At 40.0% G+C, this 22,978-nt stretch overlaps 1 protein-coding gene across 3 annotated transcripts in view; it reads right to left on the bottom strand.

The window, feature by feature from the left end:
- The window catches only part of CLVS1 (clavesin 1), a 217,963-nt gene that overhangs the window by 116,588 nt on the left and 78,397 nt on the right, over positions 1-22,978 (bottom strand). For all 3 annotated transcript variants that reach the window (XM_017893483.1, XM_017893484.1, XM_017893486.1), the window contains one exon: positions 5,024-5,198. In XM_017893483.1, coding sequence (XP_017748972.1) covers positions 5,024-5,198 — 175 coding nt within the window. The remainder of the gene's footprint in view (positions 1-5,023; positions 5,199-22,978) is intronic.

Below are 22,978 nucleotides of genomic sequence, written 5' to 3'. Positions count from 1 at the left end.
GTATAATAAAAAAAAAAAGAAAAAAAAAAAAAAGAATGAAATCATGTCCTTTGCAGCAACATGGATGCAAATGGAGGCCATAATTTTAAGCAAACTAAAGTAGAAACAAACAATCAAATACCTTACATTCTCACTTATAAGTAGGAGCTAAACACTGAGTACATATAGACACAAAGAAAGGAATAATAGCCAGCAGGCCCGACTTAAGGTTGGAGGGTAGAAGGAGGGCAAAGAACAAAAACCTACCTATTGAGTATTATGCTCACTACCTGGGTAATGAAATAATCTGTACACCAAACCCTAGCAACATACAGTTTACCCATATAACAAAACTGCACATGTACCCCCTGAGCCTAAAATAAAAGTTGAAAGGAAAAAAGCATAATTCTCATAACACAAAAAAAAATTAAATAAATAAAGGACACTAGGGAGATAGGAGATTTCCAGTTGACTAAGGCTCTGAGCATTGCTCCACATTCCTTCCTACCTTGACTAAAAGTTAGAAAGTCATAATTTAGGGTCAAAAAAAGGAAAGAGTTGAAAAAGCAATGGACCTCCTTTTCTACTAAAGTGGCTCAAAACTGTTGGAAGAAGTTGAATCAAAGTTGATATAAATGTTATTAAAAAATCTTTAACAGAAAAAAAAAAGTCACACAATAAACCTTGAATGAAGAGTTAATGAACAGATAAAGTGTTTAGAATGGCTGGACCATAATGACATGAGCATGAAAATGAGAAAAAACAAAAAATAGATCACTTTCTGGATCTCTTCCAGAAAGTGAAAAACACACTTTTCTAAATCCGTGACAAATATCTGGGTCCTTCAAGGAATCAAATATTTTTAAATATTCTACAGGACACAAGACTACAGCTCTTCTTAAGTGAAACACTTGAGCAGGGTAGCTCTTGAAGTATCTGGGTTGACTGAACATTGATAAACACAGTACCTTGATTGTAATCACTGGGCTGCAGTGATTTATAAAAAATAATTCCAAAAATTGATTTTGGACACATCACAAAGCTCAAGAGCAGGACTTCAGCATGTTTCTCATTCTGCCAGAAATCCCCAGCAGAACTGAGAATAACGCTGAGCTGTATTAAAATGGTAGCATAAATATTACTTTGTTTGATTAAAATTTAAACAAATTATAATGAACAGATACAACGGCTCTTTTAGACTTTATATTGACCACATTTAAAGATCAAACGGCCCAACAGGAGTACATGACTTTCAAGCATTCTCAAAATTAGTATTTTGACTAAGATCTTTTGAACTAAATATTTATAGAATATGTAACTGGGGCAACTTAATATTCTAAACAATGACAATTCTTCAAAGCATTGCTCTAAAAGGAGGAATTTATAGTACATACACTATTAGCATTTCATGACTGACTGACACAGGATAAATTTTGATGTAAAAGTCTCATGATCCCTAAAGAGAGGCCTTCAATATGATTATTATAATAACTCATTAATAAGCCTAAGAAGAGCATAACCAAACTCCATGCACATACCATTTTTTAATGATTATGGTCAGCAGTATTAATTACCTTTTAAAGCACAGAAATACAACTGGTAGACCAAAATAGAAGACTATCCCCTGCTTGCTAGCCCAGTGCCCGTCACCTCTATATTACCTAGAATCACATCCACTTTGGGGTCTATTGGGAATGTGTATAATCCAGAAAATACAGGTATGTATCCTGATTCAGAATAATTGAAGCTCCTTGATGTTACATTGTAATGGCTTTTCCAAAAGATATTCCAAACATCTTTTGCTTATTACAGATGCTGCCCAGCCACTGAGAGGGCTGTCAGACAGTCCTCAGATAACAGCTCCCATTGGAACCTCTGGCTGAAGAGAACCACTTTGCCCAAGTTTACTACCTTTTCCTAGGACAGCCAGCACACAGTGACTGAGTGCTGTGTGCATATAAAGGCCCCGACTGTTAAGTCCATCTGCAAATGCTCGTTCTGGCTTCAGAATGTCTGAGGCATCTCTGAAGATGACTGAATCCCAGCTTAACTTCTCCTACTGTCCAACTTTCTTCTGTGGTAGCTTCCCCAACAGGTGTTGACCCAAAGAGCACTCCCTAATAAATCTTTGGCATGTTAGTCACATCATAGTCTGCTCCCCAGAGAACTCAAAATGTAACAATTAGTAATCAAAGAACCAAACATGTAGCAATTACTAATCAAAGTTCTCCTTGAACAACTGTCTTTATGGAGAACTAGGGGCCATGGTAATAGGACTAAAGCTCCGGATCCTGGAACCACGCAAAGTGTAGGATTGACCCAGAATGACCTTAATTTCTCACTGCCTAAAGGTTGAGCTGTCTGGGATGGGCCCAACCACCTTGTCCCTGCAGGAGGTATTGTATTACCTATTTGGTGGTGGAGATGGGGGAGGGTAGGGAAGGCGGGAGTGTTTCATACCCCAAGGCCCAAAATCCTCCAGATGTTGAGAAGCAGGTAATCCTAGACAAATGCTATAAACAAACAGCTGAAATCCCAAACCAGATGGCCTAGCACCAAATTGGACTGCTTAATTCCCCTGACAAGGCCACGTTCTCACACCTACCCTAGAAAAGGCAGGACGGCAGAGAGAGCAAGTTCTCTGCACTGGAACACAGGATCTCCCTTACAACCTCCCACATGTCCAAAGGATGCCTGGCTTCTTCAGGTGTCTCTGAGGGCGCATGGGAGGAAGGAAGCATGTGGCTTTTCTTCTCTCATTGATGCTGGCTGCATGTGGCTTTTCCTTTCCCTATTAAAGTCTGCCAGTAGTGCTGGAATTTATCTTGAATTTTTGTGGCTAACAAATGGACACCTGTATAGGGCCCTCCTTGCACAATACTGCTGACCACAAAGGAATGAACTCCGCTTAGTACCACTTATGGCTTTTCCAAGACATCAGAGGGGTTAATGGCTACTTGAAAAAAGTTGCTAGGAGAGCCACTGGTAGATTGACCAGAGCATCTGAATATCCCAGAACCAGAGAGCAGATAGCCTGAAGTGAGACATTTTAAGTAGCTGAGTAGAGTTGACCACCCACTGTGGGCAAGAGCAGAATTCTCTTCGGTAACCCTGAGTGCATCTTCAGCATGGCCAAGTCAACAAGCTAAAAGCATGGGATGGTGGAGCCCCTATCCTTGATGAAGGAACTGTACCCCAGCTCAGCTCCCCAGGGACCACGGGCTTCCTCCCCATGACAGGAGGGCTATTCCTTAACCAAAGCCGTAGGACATTATGAAATTCATCTTGGGCCCTGGCGTACGACAACTGGAGGCCCAAATGGGACCCAAGTTGCACCTCCGAAGGTCCTCTAGTATTTTCCATAAGAATAGCTTTGATTTATGTACAGCATTACCTTTTAAAACACATTCACATGGATTAATTCAGTAAGACCTCAGTAGGTTCACATCAACCTACTGAACCTTTCAAGGGATGTATTAAGTAATCCATACATTTTCAGGAAGAAAAATTGGAACATAGGGTTGGATAAAGCACATTTTCCTTACTGAGTTAAGAAAAAAATTTTATAAAAGGCTAGAACTTGAATCACAGCTACTTGCACATGTAATAAATTATCTTTTTAAAAAAGATAAGATTACATGCAGCTTGTACAGAAATTCCTGGAAATATGATCAGCATAATTTAAGGACGTGATCTAAGCCCTGAAGCTTACTTTAAAACTTCCTTTGATAAAAGCTCTAAAGAGAGAGAGATCGGATGTTCAGAGGCTTAGGTGAGAGGAGGTTGGAGAAAAGGAGTTAGAGCTAAGAGGAAGTGACTGATGGAAAAGAACACAGAAGTCTATGATTAGGCAAGGCAGGATGCTCCATGTAGTCTGTACATTCAAAAGCAATTTTACAAATGTCCCCCAAATACACTGTATGATGTAGCCACCCAGGACAATTCGGCATCCCTGGAGCAATGTGGACTTGCTGTTTCTCTTCTGAAATTCCTGCCCTACTTCTGCTCCTCTGGGAAATAGGACACTTTTCGATAAAATAAGATCCATTCAATACATACATGCTTATCAGAGGCCCACTAGGTGCCAGATATTTGCTGGGGGACAAATAGGAATAATCCGTAATGTAAGAAATAGACCCACCAATTATTGCAGTGGAGTGTAATGGATGATTGAAATGGGTCTTAGTCTTGTCCTTTGAAGAGCATGAGTAATGACTACTTGATCTGAGAATGTCATATTTTGCTATATACATAGTTGCCTATAACTGCCATCTACGGAGGGAGAGTCACTCCATCAAGTTAATCTGCCTATGAAATTAAGAAGGGACATGAGTTTTATCTATGCTGATTCGAAATGTCTCCAAACCATGCCCTTAATTTGGTATAGTAATAGTAATTTGTAATAATGTGTCACCAGAAAGCTAAGCAGCATTGCCTGTCTGAGTTACTTCTCATAGAATCCCAGATCCTTAGAAAGTAGAAAGAACCCTAGAGACTAACCATTCTACCCTCCATGTAGCCCAAAAACCTCTTCTCCAAAATCCTGATAACTGGTCATACAAACAGGAGGTGGTTTCATCTGCTTCCTTTGTTTGCACCGACATGATCCACTTAAGCACAAGCTTGGTATCACATTACACTCTTGGAAGTGGTGATCTGCAGGGTGCACTTCTGGGGCACAAAAATGCTTCTAAAAGCCCCATGTCACCCCTGTGCATGACATGCTCATAAAGCAGATGTTTCCTAGTTTTAATTTTTGTGAACTCTCTGATGGATTAAGCCAAACATCTTTCAGCTTTATTCATTATTGCTACAGTGGATAACTTGTGCCTGGGGTAACAGTAATTTGGAGTTATTAATGAAAATGAAAGATAATTTTAAAAGTATCTAAAACTCTGGCTGAGACAAAACATGGAGTACTCACATGAATTTAATCCAAGTTTCCTTTTTCCACTCCAAAGGATAAATATTACTTTGGTTGCAATAATTTTAAAAAAAGGATGTTGCCACACATAGTCTTGTATTGTGCATTCATTGAACATACCTGCAACCCTTCAATGGCCAGTTTAAGGATTGAAGGTGTCAGTTTGGAGGCTTGTTTGAAGGAAAAATTACTCCAGTCTATAATTAAAATGAAGCCATTTATCTGAAGCTCCGGATCTTCGATTAGGACTTCCAATGACAGCAAGATGGCACGAAGGATGTCTGTGAAGGAGTTCCTGCAGCCAGAGTAGAAAGGAGAGCTGTGTGTGAATATAAGCAGGTGATAGCACATTGCGTGCTACAGTACTGGCCTCTGCATGCCACTGCTCCATGAGCCCAGACTGCAGGGTCACATTGGCATCCTGTACCCAAAGAGACTGAAAATGCATTTGCTAAACTTCACAGCAATAATGCTTCAAGACTTGCAGGTTGGACACTTCCCTTGGATCTGCACCCCAAACTTAATGAGATGACCCTCCTCTGTGTTCCTATAGTTTTCCATACTCTGCTTCCTCCAAGACCCCAATTGCATTTTGTTGAAATACATCCCTTACCCATCTTTCTCCCTCACAGAGCTCTGATGTCCTTGAGGGTAGGGATTGGGCCATAATCATAGTTGTTTCCCCAGTACCATGAATCATTGCTGAACAAATGAGGTGAGACCTCAATCAGAGGTGTTTATTTTGATGAAACCTCTTTTATTTCCTCTGTATTTAAAAAATCCTGCTAAGGGTGTAAAAATATTCATGCCATTGATGCTATTTTTTAGCTTCAATTCTTGGATACAGAAAAATAAAATAGGAAGAATAGCTTATTTTCAGTGAAGGTCTATAGACCGTGATTTGGGAGGCAATTTGCTTTGAGTACATCAGTAACTATGACAACAGGCAGACCTGAATACAAACTAGAGTGACAGCTCTCCAGTGCTGTGTGTATTCCTCCACATCATATATGTTCATTCACCAGGTGATTTTTGTTTTAAATAATTTTCAGACATGAAGAAGTGATGGCAAATTCACTCTGTTTCTCTCAGTAAATTATCTAAGCTATAAATCTAAGATCTTAGAGGATCTCTAGATTCAGTGTTTTTCTTTGGTGAGCAGGAAAATATGAGCTTGGATGGCAAGTGATGGCAAAATCTGCTATTCCCTTCAAGTTTTCCTTAAAATCCGAAGCCAAGTCCTCTTGTGAAATTAGTGTGAAACAATCAGATTCTTGAGCATTCCAATCTGGTTCAAATGCCAATGACTCCAGATTAGAAATCAGGAAATCTGTGATAAAAATGTAAACCAGGGCCCAGTGCAGTGGCTCACGCCTGTAATCCAAGCACTTTGGGAGGCGGAGGCAGGTGGATCACCTGAGGTCAGGAGATTAAGACCAGCCTGGCCAACAAGGTGAAACCCTGTCTCTACTAAAAATACAAAAATTAGCTGGGCATGGTGGTGATTGCCTGTAATCCCTGCTACTTGGGAGGCTGAGGCAGGAGAATCACTTGAACCCAGGAGGTGGAGGTTGCAGTGAGCTGAGATCGTGCCATTCTACTCCAGTATGGGAGTTGCAGCAAGACTCTGTCTCAAAATAAAAAAAGTATGCCAGTAAGAATATATTGAATGCCTGGTATAAACTCAGTGTTATGCCTCATGCTTAAAGTTATAAATTAGAATGTCCTATTTCTACTTTCAAAGAACTCTTAATTTAGTTGGGGTGGGGTGGTAGATTAGCAATATGAAAGGAATAAATATAATTTGAGTAGTCAGGGAAGAGTTCACGGAGGGATGAAGGCTTGGGATAATCTTGAAGAATGGATAGGAATTTTATGGATAATTGGGAAAAGGGTAGCAAAACTTTTTCAGGAGAGAGAAGTGACACATGAAAAATAAAGATATTAGCCCATTCTGCTTCTGTATAGTTCTTCTCACTATAAATCATTTCCCTATATTAAGCCACAATTTTCCTCCTTCAATCCACCCAGTGGGGGCAGTTCTGCCATACAGAAAAAACCCTCAAGTCTCCCCACACCACACACTTTCAACTATCTAAGCATGGTGGTCATGATACCCTACATAATCTCTAGACTAAAAAAAAAAATTGTAACTTTAACCATTTCTCATAGAAAATGGTTCTTAATACTCTTTTTGTCATTATGGTTTCCTTTCAGATATATTCCCTTTTCATTTTTAGAGATGTCCCATTCTTGTTGTTGTAGAACAGGTTTTCACTGGGACTTTGTATGCTTTTGTTTTTCCTTTCACATCAAAACAATTATTCAAAGATCCAAGTCTTGTTCAGAGATACACCTTTGTATTGGAAGCAAACATTGTTTTAAGAGGATCAAGGGAGCAAAGATTATGAGTTTAGGCAATTCCAAATGGAAATGCCCAGTTGGTAAACTGGAAATGATCATTAGGGCATCAGGGAGTCTGAGCCTACATACGCTTTCTTAGGAAGAGCACAAACACAGAGAAAGTCAGGATGGAAAGGTTAAGCCTAAGGTAAAGCCTACATACAGTACTGCAGTTGAAGGAAGAAGAATTAAATAATAAAAGGGGAGAGGATCAAGGGTGTGTTAAAAAAAGAAAAAGAAGAAGAGAATGTTTCAAGAAGCAAGGGTATGATAGATTGCATTACTGTGTTACTGATATCAATTCTTCACTTATCCCTGAATCCACACACTAGCTATGGTCTCATTGAGGATACAGTGTATTTTTTGTCTCTTGTTCATGTGACTTGATTTGACAGTAAACATTATTAGTAACTTTAACCACTGGCACCGTGACAGGATGCCAATTCCAAGCCTAGCTCTTAAGAGACTTCAGATGTTACCACTGTTCTCTTGACCTTCTGCCATTGCCACAGTAAAAAAATATGCCATAGCCAGCATGCTGAACTGTGAACAAGGGTGAAAGACACACAGACCAGTGACTCCCCAGCCAACTAGCAGGTTTTCATTAGAAGTAGTGCCACCTAGGTGAACCCAGCCTAGATAAACTGCAGCTACCCACAGGTGCATAAACAGCAATAAATGATTGCTTTCTTAAGCCACAGAGTTTTGAGATGGTTTGTTACATAGCAATAGCTATCCAATAGCAAAAGGTAGTTAACAAAGTCAAATGCAAAGGAAAGATCAAGGAGAATAGAAAGGAGACAGGACCGTGGCATTTGACAACAAGTACTCTTTGGGGGCTTGTGGGAGAGCACTTCTAGTTGAATAGCGAAGATAGAAGTAATTAATTTTGAAGATCTTAAGCGAATTACTTAATCTCTATCTCATTTTACTCCTTTAACTACAAGCTGCCACATCTTTTCATCACATATCCACACTTATCCACTCCAAGAGAAAATACTGAGCTCTGCCTGGAAATCATTCTATGCGTTTTGGAGACCAGAACCTTATTGCAGGACAGGCACTGGCAGTGAAGGAAAAGTTATATTCCTGAGATGATCCCAGGAGAAAAGTAAAAGGATTATGGACTTCATTACAGTTTCCAAATGTTTGAATGCTTTACTTTTCCAGAGAAACTGGGCAGGCAGGAAAGAGTTACATGGACTGTGTCTCCAGTCATGAAGCTTCGCCAGTGTGGAGGAGTGTAAGCCTACCTCTTAATTTAGCTGCAGTGATTACCTTAGTTCTTGGCTTCTTTGTATGAATTTCCTTATTGTTTTCGTCTTCACTTTTTACAACATCCTTTGACTTCTGGAATCCTAGCTTTTTAAAATTTAAAATGGCTATCAGACAAAATAATTTATGTAAATACTCCACCCTCAAACACATGGAGCATAACTCCCCACTTCATAAGTGAGCTGAGCATCGTGGCTTCCTTCAAAGGGTACAATGTAGAAAGAGGAAGAAGAGTTGCTGTACAATGGAGAAACGCTACCTCAGCCAGGTGATCCAGTTTAACCTAGCCAGTGATACATCATGTTGACTGTATTTATTCTTCCTAAGGTGATGAAAATGGCACTTGACCTCTATGATCTTCCTCCCAAATAAATACAACCCAAGAGTAATCACGAGAAAAACATTAGACAAATTCCAAGTGAGGGACATTCTACAGCATACCTGACTGGTACTGCTCAAAATTGTTGATTGTATCAAAAAACAGGGAAAGTTTTAGAAACTGTCACAGTCAAGAGGAGCCTAAAGAAACATAAAGACTAATGGTAATGTAGGGTCTTGGGTGGAATCCTGGGACAGAAAAAGGACATTAGGTAAAAACTTAAAAAATCCAAATAAAGTATGGACATTAATGAATAATATATTAATAATGGTTCATTAATCATAACAGTAACACTGTCCTAATGTAAGGTGAAAATAATAGAGGAAATTAGAAGGCAGGACATAGGGGAAGTCTCTGTACTGTCTTCACAGTAATTGTGTAAATCCAAAATTGTAAATGAAAAGTTTATTTTTAAAAAATAAATGCCTTCTAGAGTTTATAATCTGCCATAATAAATCTTCATAAATACTCTAAAAAGGATTCTAAGCAAACCAAAATGGACAGAAGCAGTTCAGCTACTTTATGCAAATGGCAGAAATGAGAACAGAAGACATTTCTAGAGTTTCTTCATTGTACCAAATCATTTACATTTATATATGGTTTAACTCCAAAAACTCAGGGGAAAATTTTTTTGATTTACTTTATTGCCTGCAATCGCAATTCTATCAGAGTATTTTAGCACTTGTATCAAAATGAACTAACATGACAAATGGATATTTACATTTCTCCCACCCTTTACTATAATTTGCACAGCATTTATACAGTCAGTCATGGATATTAGTTTTGAATTAATTATAAGTTCAAATGTGATAATGTATGTGAGAGGACTGTGTGAACTGCAAATTGCCAGTGAAATGTAAAGAACTCTACTAGCAGAAAATAGGAAACTTAAATTTTTTCCCCATAAAGGATTTTATACAAATTAGGACTTTGTAAATGTTTATCTACAGGGGTTTCATCGTTATACTGTGAGCAGTTAGAGATTATGAATAGAGAGTCATTTTTAGGTTCTACTGTTGTACATACGAGTTAAGCACCTGAGGCTTTAAAGCCAGCCATCCCATTACTGGGCATATACCCAAAGGATTATAAATCATGCTGCTATAAAGACACATGGCACTACGTATTGTCAATTGTGGGCACTATTCCACGAATAGCAAAGCTTGGAATCAAACGCCAAATGTCCATCAGTGACGAGGACTGATTTAAGAAAATGTGGCAACATATACACAATCGGAATTACTATGCAGCCATAAAAAAGGATGAGTTTTTGTGTCCTCTTGTAGGGACATGGCATGCAGTCTGAAAATCATCAATTCTCACAGCAAACTGATCGCAAGTAACAGAAAACCAAAACACCACGTGTTCTCAACTCGAGGTGGGAACGTGAACATGAGATCAACTTTGGACTCGGGAAAAGGGGAAAACATCACACACCGGGCCTAATTATGGGGAGCGGGGAGGGGAGGAGGGATTGCGCCACTGGGAAAGTATATAACTCTGATGTAATAGAGTCGAGTTGGATGGGTTGCAGCACCACCAACATGGCCACAAGGTATACATATGTAACAATCGGCAACATTGTGCCAGGTACCTCTAGGAACTTAAAGTATAATTAAAAAAAAAACAAAAAACAAAAAACCTAAGTCAACAGCACAATACAAACGAAATATAAAATAGTGGAAATTAGTAAGTTCTTACCCATGAGAAAGTATTCAAGTTTCAAGACATGGCCCACTTGTGTGTTGAGTTTTTAGTGGAGATTCCAGAACTTGATCCCAGGGCTAGACTCATAAGAAAAATGAGGCTATAAGTGATCAGATAACCATGCAAAGATATGATGGGATTGAAGGTGACATTTTGTTTAGAAGGAACAAGAGGCAGCCTCTTAGTCAATTCTGAAATCAAAGGGGACATTCCTATACTAATTTATTGTGCTGCAGCAAGAAGTCTATTACAGACAACCCACAGAGTGAGAGAAAATATTTGCAAACTATGCAACTGACAAAGGGCTAATATTCAGAATCTACAAGGAACTCCAACAAATAAGCAAGAAAAAGACAAACAACCCCATCAAAATGTGGGCTAAGGACATGAATAGACACTTCTCAAAAGAAGATATGCAAAGAGCCAACAAACATGAAAAAATGCTCAACGTCACTAATTATCAGGGAAAGGCAAATCCAAACCTAACCTTACTCCTGGAAGAATGGCCATAATAAAAATATAATAGATGTTGGCATGGATGTGGTGAAAAGGGAACACTTTCACACTGCTGGTGGGAATGTAAACTAGTACAACCACTATGAAAAACACCATGAAGTTTCCTTAAAGAAATAAAAGTAGATCTACCATTTGATCCAGCAATCCCACTGAATATCTACTCAGAGGAAAAGTCATTATAAGAAAAAGACACTTGCTCATGCATGTTTATAGCAGCATAATTTGCAATTACAAAAATATGGAATCAGCCCAAATGCCCATCAATCAATGATAAATAAAGAAAATGTGGTATGCCGTGGAATACTACTCAAGCATAAAAAGAAATGAAATAATGGCATTCACAGCAACCTGAATGGAGTTGGAGACCATTATTCTAAGTGAAGTAACCTGGGAATGGAAAATCAAACATCATATCTTCTCACTTAGAAGTGGCAACTAAGCTATGAGGATGCAAAGGCATAAGAACGACACAATGGCCGGGCGCGTGGCTCACGCCTGTAATCCCAGCACTTTGGGAGGCCGAGGTGGGCAGATCATGAGGTCAGGAGATCGAGACCTTCCTGGCTAATACGGTGAAACCCCGTCTCTACTAAAAATACAAAAAATTAGCTGGGTGTGGCGGTGGGCACCTGTAGTGCCGGCTACTCAGGAGGCTGAGGCAGGAGAATGGCGTTAACCTGGGAGGTGGAGCTTGCAGTGAGCCGAGATCCCGCCACTACACTCCAGCCTGGGCAACAGAGTGAGACCTCATCTCAAAAAAAAAAAAAAAAAAAGAATGATACAATGGACTTTGGAGACTTGAGGGGAAGGATAGGAGGGGAATGAGATATAAAAGTGTACACACTGGATACAGTGTACACTGCTCAGGTGATGGGTGCACCAAAATCTACTAAAGAACTTATCCTTGTAACCAAACACCACCTGTTCCCTCAAAACTCTACTGAAATAAAACAAAACTAAAATTTTTTATAAAAAAATCTCTTTGGCCAGTTGTATCTTTAAACCTCTTGACATCACACTTAATATGGTGATTTGCTTTTGGAAATTTCTTAAGGTCCACCACAAACCACAAAGTGGTTTTGCAGATGATTTTCACCAAATATCCATGTCTTGGTTATAGGTGCAAAAACATTGCATCCCACCACATGTCTTCCTCTCTTCATCCCATTTGAAACATCTTTCAAAATTACTTACTAAAATAACCATGATGTGGTTCTTACAGTTACAGAGTGTGCTTTGCCTTTCCTCTGATAATGATGTCTAAGCCAAGGTGGAGAGGCAAGTATGCTCCTTCTGTATGTCTGCTGATGTATTTTGGCCCCTAGACTGGGGAAGAGTCCTCCTTTGGTAAACTGGCAATAGGGCCTGTACTTGTAAAAGGTGATTGGGCTTAACACTGTGGATCTGCCACTCACCAAACATGCAACCATCCATACAAGACTGAAGTTCATCAATGGACAATTTCCTGTTCCTTACACTTGTAGGGTTATTGCTAGCACTATCCAAAATAATATGTGTGAAGAAGCCTCCTATCCTAACAGGAGGCAGTATTTGTATTTACATGAATTACAGAGATATCCCTCTAAGTCACTGTTTTCATGATGATGATGGTAGCATGACAATAGGGAGTATGCAAATTTTGTTTTGTTTCCAGGTGAGCTTATTTTCTCTTCTAGGCCTGTGGGTCTTTGAAAAACTGTCTAAAATAGGAATTCATGTAAGACACTTTCCTAAATGGTTTCTAATAATTCTTACATAATTCAGGTTTTAGCTGAATGTGTGCCATCGTGCTCCTAAACAAATAAATCCTTATTTCTCAGTGAGGTAATCAAGGAGAAAGAAAAAAAAATGTGTTCTGAAAATATGAGATTCAAGAAGTGTGCTAATGAAAAATGTTTGGCTTTGCTCTAGTAGAATTAAAGTTAGCAAAAGGTTGTATTAAATTTACTACTCTGAATCTTAGCTGGAAACTTAAATTAGACAATCACTTTTCTCAGTAAAGTTGGTTACAGAGAGAACAGAAGCCTGGATTTAACTCTATCTCATATAATTTGATGAGGCTCACATTCTCAAGAAGAAAAAGGAAAGATGGAAGGGAAGAAGAACAAAGCAAAAAGGAAGAAAGAAGGGGAGAGAAAGAAGAGGGGAGGGAGGGAGAGGGAGAAGAAAAGAATGAAAGGAAAGGAAAGGAAACAAAACGAAACGAAAGGAAACGAAAGGAAAGGAAACAAAAGGAAAGGAAAGGAAAGGAAAGGAAAGGAAAGGAAAGGAAAGGAAAGGAAAGGAAAGGAAAGGAAAAATCCTGCAAGCAAATTTTCATCTCTTTGAATTTTATCTTATTTCAATCAGTACGGGAAACTTTTGGATTTGTGTTAGCATAAGAATATAATTCTCTGAAATACCAGAATAATGAGTTGCCTAACTTATTATTAATTGTAATTCAAGAATACTTGACCTTCAAAGCCTCAGCATCAGATTTTTAAAAATAATATATTGAATACTATTATATTCAAACATCTGATAACACACAGGTGGAGTTTTAGATAGGGAGCCAGCTACATTGTTTCAAACTGCTTCTGAATTTTTGGTTCAGTTCAGTTCACAGACGCTTGACTAAGAATAGTGTTTATTTTATAAAAACAGCTAGAGTCATTGCAAATGTGTGTCTCTCTCTACCAAGTATGGCAACAATATACAGGGAGAGTTTGGGGACAGTCATCCTCAGCCCCAGTCCACCCCTATCTGACCATTGCTACTGAGGACAAAACACAAAGGGAAATGTTCTTGTCCAAGAACAAGGCCCTGATTTTGAAACAGTATAGAGAATATTGTGACAAAAACAGTGAAGACAGTATTCTCTCAAGGACAGCATGGAAATAAGAGCGTGTGTTTCTCCAGACCACTCCTGGCAGGCCTATCCATCTCCGGATATAGACACCAGAGTGCAAAGCATTCATATCCACCACTTAAAATGACACTTGAAACTAAAGCTTTTAAATTCCAATCTGCCAGGATGTTTTTTCATCTGTGTTTCTGTGGAGAACTAGAGTATGTATCACTGTGTGTGTGCAAGTGCAATAACTCATCATTTACAGTTAATTTCCCTAGATGTTGTCTTTCCTCTAGTTCTTTGGTTTAAATAAAGCAGTGGTTTGAATAAATAAAAACCAACATTTTATCACATTTGGTCCAGGTGCTTCTATAGTCTCCCAAGAATTGAAGAGAATTAAATTAGTATCAAATGCATCTATTTCTTTACTTCAAAATTTAATGCAATTTCTTACTATTCAGTGTCTTCTTTTAAAAATGTTGAAGTACCTGCAACTGCAATAAGGAGTCAGGAGGCATTTGTTCAAAGATTTAATGATTCTGTACTCTGTGGAAGACACAAAGAGAAAAAAGTAATTTTACTTTCCTGCTAGTAGGTGGAAATCAGTAGGAGACAGTAAAATATATGTACATGGGAAGCAATGAGGGTTCAGAGTTCAGCAGAGCCTGATTTAAATCCCAGCTGTCCTATGTAAGCTTAGCAAGTAACTTAATCTCTGTGTGGTTTCATTCCCTCATCTGTAGAAGGATCACAGCACCTACACCTCACTGGTATGTGCAGTGCACATAAAGACTTAGCAGCTCATGGTAATGCACAAAAAGTACTGATGGTCATGGTAGTCTTCATTATTACCTGAGTAAATATGACATGAAGGAGAAAACAACAGGAGTTGCAAAGTGCTTGGGAATTACAAGAAGGAGAGATGACTTATGATTGGGGAGTTTTGGAAAGTCTTCCACTGGGTCATGAGAAATGGGAGGTTTGGACACTGGACATAGAAGGGAAAGGGCAGAAGGAGCCACATAAGCAACAGTAAGAGTTTAGCGTGTAGACACCATGTATTGGAGGAATGCAAAGTTTTCCTGTGCCATGGGGCAAATGAAAAGGAAGGTAAAAATAAGATCAGGAATGTGATTGCGATTCATCTCATTCTGCTTGGTGGGAGAACTGCTGACTGTTATGCTGATGAAGGAAATGACGGATTCTGTGCCTCAGGGAGATTTGGACTGGCAGCAGGAACTGTGGGTGCATCAAAGGGAGGGGACTGGAGTCTAGCAGCTCAGTTAGAGGGAAGTGATGCAATACACTGGGTGAGAGTGGAATGGAAATGATAGAGATGTGGGAGGAACCACGAAGGCTAGTAGCCAGGACTTAGGTACCAATTAGATATGGGTGTGAAGAGAGCAAGGACCAAAGGAACTATGTCAGGCAGGAGGTGAGTCAGAGGTGCTGTAGTTGTGTCTAGTTCTTACACAGTAAGAATCAGCACCCAGCACAGTATCACACAATATTAATATTAACATTACTTGATATCAGAGTTGTCAAGGGTTACTCAGAAGTACATGGGCTGGTGGGGTCTACCAAATGTGATAAAATACCACCATAAGCAGGTGCCATGTCTGCAGGAGAGAATATTTCCTGTCCTATTTATAACAAAGGAATGCTTGCCCTGCTAGTCTAGACCATCAGCTCCATCCAAGCTGGGGGTGTGATGCATTTGCCTTTGAATCCCTGGCAATCACCAGTACCTGTACATAGTAGATGCTCAGCAAATGTTTCTTAGCGAAAGAAGGAAGGTAGGCATGGTGCCAACTTGCCTTGACCAACACTGAGATCACTAGTGGTTGAATTTCCTTACTCTTCAAAGCTTCTCATGCTCATTGCTGATGTCTGGTATGTTTCCTTAAGCACTTTTTCTATTATGACTCATACTTATAGAGAACAATGTTTTACTGAGCACCTTGGGTCGAAGAGGAGGAAAGGAAACAGATTTGATTCTGGTTTAGGAGAGGGTCATGCCTGCATTCACGTAAGGTTAATGTAGTGTGAATGCAGTCAGTGACAACATGCAGTCAAGAGCTGTGAATAACAAATGTTACAAACAGAAAGGCTTGTATACCATGAGACTCTCAGCCACTGGGAAAGATCTGGTCCTCAAACACCACTTTAAGACAGCGCAAAATACAAATGGGGAAGGGTTTATTTCATGTAGCTCTCTGGATAGAGATTGCACCAGGACCCATAGAGAGCAGCAGCAGAAGAAATTAAAAACCAAACAAAAAACCACCCCAATGGAAGTGAGCTATGATCTTCCCATCTATTACTAAAGAAGTACAAAAAATTAATTTCATGCTTGTCTATTCTAGTAAATCCCTTGGCTGAAGATCTGCCGGAAAGTAAAAACTAGGAAGAGTTTCAAGAATGCAAATAAGCGCTTAATACAGCTAAATTAGCATTGGTTTAAGCACTTCCGTTTGGGCCATTCTATTTTCAATCGAGGTTTACACCACGGTTTTTCTACACCCATAAACCAAAAGCAGGCAGTGGGTCACCAAATGTCTCAGCATTCCTGTCTAATGACATAGAGTGATTTCACAATTCATGATGGGCAACATACACACACACACACACCCTGTAAACTAGCATCTTCTAAAATCACAAAAATATCACTTTGGGAATTATTCTTTAACTACTCCATGAAGATTTCTTGAGCACTAGGCATGGAGTTAGGATCATATCAGCCTACTCAGAGCCACAAACAGCAAAATCTCCCCCCTGACATGAGTGAATTCAGTAAGATGGTCACGTTAACTCTTACTTCCAATGAAATTCAGTTGACATTTATTTTATATATAAATTTATAATAATTATATACATATAGTATTATAGTATATGTTATATTTTTTTTTTTTTTTTTGTTTTTTTTTTTGGAGATGAGTGTCAGATGGAGTTTCACTCTTGTCACCCAAGCTGGAGTGCAGTGGTGTGATCCCAGCTTACTGCAACCTCCCCCCGGCCCCCCACCCCAGCCGTCCAGTTCAAGCTGTTCTCTTGCCTCAGCCTCCCGAGTAGGTGGGATTACAGGTGCCGGCCACCACACACAGCTAATTTTTATATTTTTGGTAGTGGCGGGGTTTCACCATGTTGGCCAGGCTGATCTCGAATTCCTGACCCAGGTGATCCACCTGCCTCAGCCTTCCAAAGTGCTGGGATTACAAGTGTGAGCCACCGCGCCTGGCCAACATTTATAGATCTTGCACTGGGTTCATGGAAATGTGCTAGTCACTAACTGAAATAGAATATTCTTTCTCCTGAATCTATCTGACTCTTATAACTACAAAATCACTTTTGGAATAAGAAATTGGACAATATGATGAGGGTTTTTTAAAGAAAAATATCTATCCTGTGGTACTACTTTGCTTTGAATGATTTTACACTCCTGAGCTCCTTCCCTCTTGGTAATATTCTGCAATCACTCTTGCAATCAAGAGATACGTTTCTGAAATCATAAACTCTGATAACAGTGTGCAAGGCAACTTGAATTAAATAGTGAATTAGTAAAGCAACTCTGTAGGTATTGCCTTTCACGGAAAGCACACCTGTAACTTGAGTTAGAAGGGTACAGCATCTCGTAATTTTAATTAACTCAGGGAATTGCCTACTCCAAAGAAAACTCCAAATCTCCATATTTAATGAAGAGATCAATACATTCTAAAAGGATGACAAGATTTTACAACTAAGGGAAGTCTCAAGGCTCTAAAATTAGTTGCCTATAATGAGCAATCTCAACCCTGAAAAATATGGGTAATTCACACCTAATAGAAATGGATTGAACTTAGAGAGTCTGTAGTCTGATTTTAAGTTTTCAAAGTTGGTTTATCCTTTCTCATTTTACAAATTCTAGCCTTCTTGGCCAGGCGCGGTGGCTCAAGCCTGTAATCCCAGCACTTTGGGAGGCCGAGACAGGCGGATCACGAGGTCAGGAGATCGAGACCATCCTGGCTAACACGGTGAAACCCCGTCTCTACTAAAAAATACAGAAAACTAGCCGGGCGAGGTGGTGGGCGCCTGTAGTCCCAGCTACTCGGGAGGCTGAGGCAGGAGAATGGCGTGAACCCGGGAGGCGGAGCTTGCAGTGAGCTGAGATCTGGCCATAGCACTCCAGCCTGGGCAGCAGAGAGAGACTCCGTCTCAAAAAAAAAAAAAAAAAAACAAAAACAAATTCTAGCCTTCTTAATCACAAGAAACTTAAACAGAGGCAGGCAATCAAATTCATGAAAGATTAGAAGGAGAGAGCTGTAGGAAATTATTATACAACTGAAAGAAAAGTCTTATCTTCATAGGTAATACATTCAAGGCAGCTTTGATAGAAATGCAGCTTGTTGACTGTTTTGCAGGCTGGTATTCTACCTGGGTATCATCCTTTAACTGTTTATCTTCCTTAAGACACATCATGGTTATTAGATTCTTGGAACTAGCAGGATATAAGACTGCTGTGACTTTCACAGTTCTCAGGCCCAGGAACACCCTGACCATTGACTACACTATTTCTGAGTTTTGGCACCAATAAGGCAAGGCTAATGGAAAGAACTCTGGGTCTTGACCAACTCCTGTAATGCCCAATGGTGGCTAACAAATAACAATAATGATAGGTGGCTTGATCATCCTTCAAAACCAGGTTAAATATATTCCTATGGCCCTGAGGGGAAAAGCTTTCTGCAAGTGCTACCTATACTTCTTCCAGAACTGAGGATGTGCTTAACTTGGGCAGAAGAGTCCCCTTTGGAGGTTTCCAAAGTCATCTGGAGCCTAGAACGCTGTGAATATGAGAGTTAATTGGCAGGACCAGATGTGTCAGGATAGAGATGTAGGAGTTCTTAGGATTTTTCTAGAGAAGGGCCCACAGACACACCCATGGCACTCCAGCCTAGCCCAAGTCAGGCAGGTCACGGAGACTGAAGAGTGGCCTCACCCTCTCCCTGCGCTCTCTTCATAAACCAGTGGGCTGAGAGCTCTGTTGGACCTACTTTTGTTCCCTGATCAGAACATAGGCTCCAGCCTAATTCTAAGAATCAGAAACAAACTAAAGATAACATTTAATAAGTTTACAAAATAATAAATGTAGGAACATGGGGTCAACATAGTTCATTTAACAACAACAATAAAACCCAATGGAATGGTTGACTTTTCCTATCCAAAGTGCTGTGTGTTTGGAGAGTTAATTTTACTCTACCAGGTAACATTACCCACAGAAGTTCTGAGGCCTCACTGGGAAATTATTTTATGAAAGTGGTGAAAGACAACATTGGTTTGTTTTACTTAATTACATCACAAATTATCACTTGGCAATTCTCTAAGCAATCAGAGCCAGTGGTAATTATTTATCACTGCCACTTAACAGTAGCTACACTGCAGGAGATACTGTAAAACATCAGCGTACATTCCCTTCAAAGTGGGTCCAAAATATCCTACACTCTGAATAGCAAACAGAATTTGGAAAATGCGTTAAATATGTATATAGACACAATTTACATTTTTTAAATTCTCACACAAGGAGAAAATACAACATTTTAGGATTTGGGATTTTGCTGGAGAAGGATGTCAGTGCCTATATTTATCTTAACAAAATCTCAGAGATTGTTCTCAATAGAGAAATCCTCGAGGAGACTGCTTAGAAAGATCAGCAGTTTCATTTCCAAAGGGAAAAAGAGGGAAAAATGTGAATGCTCAGCCTCTGGAAAGTTCTAACTGAAATTTTGCCTCCCACTTTAATCCTTGCCTGTGACAAGTTGATGACCCATTACCTATCCTTTTTCCATTAACTAAGTTACAAAGAGGGTTTTCCTAGTTCTGGCTCATATAGAACCTTCCCAGAGAAAAGAGCTGTCTCTTTCACCCACATTCAGAAATCAGGAGTCATACTTACCCACCTACATAATTCTTTGAACCCTGAGGCAACATATAAATATTGTAAGTAATTGCTGTCTGCAGCAAGCTGAAGTATCAGGGAAGCTTGGGGAGAGAGTGAATTAAGATGCAGGCTGGTTCTTCCAGATGAATTTACAATTCAGATAGAATCAGGCAACTGAGAGCTAATAGGAATCTTTGTAATTATATAGTGATCTTCAACTGGAGGTAAATTCACCTCCTTCCCAACTGGGGGACCTCTGATAATGTGTGTAAGTGGGACATCATTACTGGTTTTCAGAATATTTAGAGAACACTACCAGCATTCATTGGGCAGAGGGCAGTAATTACAAATATCCTGCAATGTGCAATATAACCCCCAGAATAATATCCCATCCAAATGGTAGTAACCTCTTTCTGCTGTATAATGAAACTCAGATCTGGAGGACCTCAGTGAAAACAGATGAGCAGTTAGGTGTACAGTGGGTACAAGGTTCCTGATTCCTAGGTCCAGTGTGCTTGACGTGTCTGTGAGACTCACAGAACATTCAAAGAAAGAAATGACTGTCAGGGGAGACTGACCAATGTATGAAATGAGGAATATTATTTCCTCTTCTTCCCCACCTAGAACATTCTTTCCCTTCTCTTCACTGGGCGGACTCTTTCTCTTCTTTCAGGTCTTGGCCAAATGTCCCATTCTTAGGGAGACCTTCCTACCACAGGAAGTCACAGAGTATTGACAATGACTCCCATCTTGACCAAACTCTGAGCCCTTTTCCTGAGTAGGCCTCATGCTTGGCCCATGTTCTCAAACTTCAAAGTCCAGATTTAGCAAAGAACTCTGCTAAGCCAATTTGTTGAGAACCCCCTTACACTTGATATTAATCAAGTTCTTCTTTTTCCTCACTCTGTCCTTGACCCCTGAGTACGTTCCTCCTAGAAATTTTTCATTAACAGCCTCACCCTTCCTGTGGTTATAAATTCTCATTTGTTCCTGTTGTATTTGGAGTTGTGTTCAATCTCTGTACCCTATTACAGTAGCCTTTACCTCCTATTGCAATACACTTGAGCAAAGTCTTTTTTGCCATTTTAATGTGTCCAGTGTATACCATTTCTTTTATAATATTAATAAATGAATATATATCACATGGATATATTCCAAACATGAGCTATCTGGATAGCTGTTTCCACAGGGGAAAGTTGGCCTGAAAGTAGGGATAGAAACGTGGTAGATGAGATAAAGGAACTCCTAATGAGGTGACTGCAATGGAGACTGGGTTTTTCCTTCTATAATAAGACCCTGAAGAACCCTCTCTGTACAGCCAGAGATGGGCTCTGGGGAAGACTTAATGCATACATTTGTGCTAATGAGCTTTCTCTGCAGCCAAGGCAGACAGTTGTGTCAACCTATGGCACAGGGAAAAGTAAGTCTCTAAAAGGCTTGGAGAACGTCCTTTGAGGTATTTAATTTACAAAGGAGACAACCTAGCATCTTGGGATTATGTGGACAAAATGAAAGCTGAGATACTATTGAGTAGGGCAGATCCTTTCAGTAATTATTCCATGTTTACTGCACATATTCATTCCTACTAATCTGTACATTCTTTCCTGACATATTAGTCATCATTGAAAGTTTGAAGTCATCTGATATGATTTGGATTTGTGTCCCCACCAAATTTCACGTTGAATTGTAATCCCCAGTGTTGGAGGTGGGGCCTGGTGGCAGATGATTGTATCATGGGGTCAGAGTTCTCATTAATGGGTTAGCACCATCCCCTTGGTGGTGTTCTGGTGATAAAGAGTGAGTGAGTTATAGTGAGATCTGGTTGTTTAAAAGTGCATAGCACCCCCTCCCCCTTTTCTCTCTTCCTTCTGAACCTGCCATGTAAGACATGCCTGCTTCTCCTTCACCTTCCACCATGATTGTAAGTTTCCTGAGGCCTCTGGAGAAGCAGCAGCCACTGTTTCCTGTACAGCCTGCAGAACTATGAACCAATTAAACCTCTTTTTAAAAAATAAATTACCTAGTCTCAGGTATTTCTTTACAGAAGTGCAAGGATGGACTAATACAACATCTCTCTTATCTTCTTCCTTCCTACTTTATTGGGTCCAGAAGATGAAGAAGTCTTTAAATTACTGTTTGAAAGATCCAGATTGGAAGAAAAATGTGCTGGCATGGAGGGTTCTTCATCGTGTCAGTAATTACTGAAAGATTGTGAATCAATTCTCTGGTGACTTTAAGAACCAGAATTTTAGAGATGTTCCAAATCCTTCATCTTTATACATAAGAAAAACTGAGACTGAGAGGACACAGCTAATAAATATTAGAGCCAAGATTTGAACTTCATGTCTGAATATCACAGTGGGAAGGGATCTGAAAGATCATCAATCCCAGTCAGACAGCGGAATCTGTTTCCACCAACCTTTTATTAAGGCCGAGACGGGCGGATCATGAGGTCAGGAGATGGAGACCATCCTGGCTAACACGGTGAAACCCCGTCTCTACTAAAAAATACAAAAAAATTAGCCGGGCGAGGTGGTGGGCGCCTGTAGTCCCAGCTACTCGGGAGGCTGAGGCAGGAGAATGGCGTGAACCCGGGAGGCGGAGCTTGCAGTGAGCTGAGATCCGGCCACTGCACTCCAGCCTGGGCGGCAGAGCGAGACTCCGTCTAAAAAAAAAAAAAAAAAAAAGTCCTGGTGGCCGGGCTCAGTGGCTCATGCCAGTAATCCCAACACTTTGGGAGGCCAAGGAGGGTGGATCACCTGAGGTTAGAAGTTGAAGACCAGCGTGGCCAACATACTGAAACACTGTCTCTACTAAAAATACAAAAAATTAGCCAGACATGGTGGCGGGTGCCTGTAATCCCAGCTACTTGGGAGGCTGAGGCATAAGAATCTCTTGAACCTAGGAGGGGGAGGTTGCAGTGAGCCGAGATTGTGCCATTGCTCTCCAACTTGGGTAACGAGAGCAAAACTCCATTTCCAGAAAGAAAGAAAGAAAGAAAGAAAGAAAGAGAGAGAGAGAGAGAGAGAGAGAGAGAGAGAGAGAAGAGAGAGA

Source organism: Rhinopithecus bieti, unplaced genomic scaffold (assembly GCF_001698545.2).
Source record: "Rhinopithecus bieti isolate Rb0 unplaced genomic scaffold, ASM169854v2 scaffold_21726, whole genome shotgun sequence".
In the NCBI taxonomy this organism is placed as follows: Eukaryota; Metazoa; Chordata; class Mammalia; order Primates; family Cercopithecidae; genus Rhinopithecus; species Rhinopithecus bieti.
The sequence above is the reverse complement of the archived record's forward strand: the minus strand, read 5'-3'. Positions and strand labels throughout refer to the sequence as shown.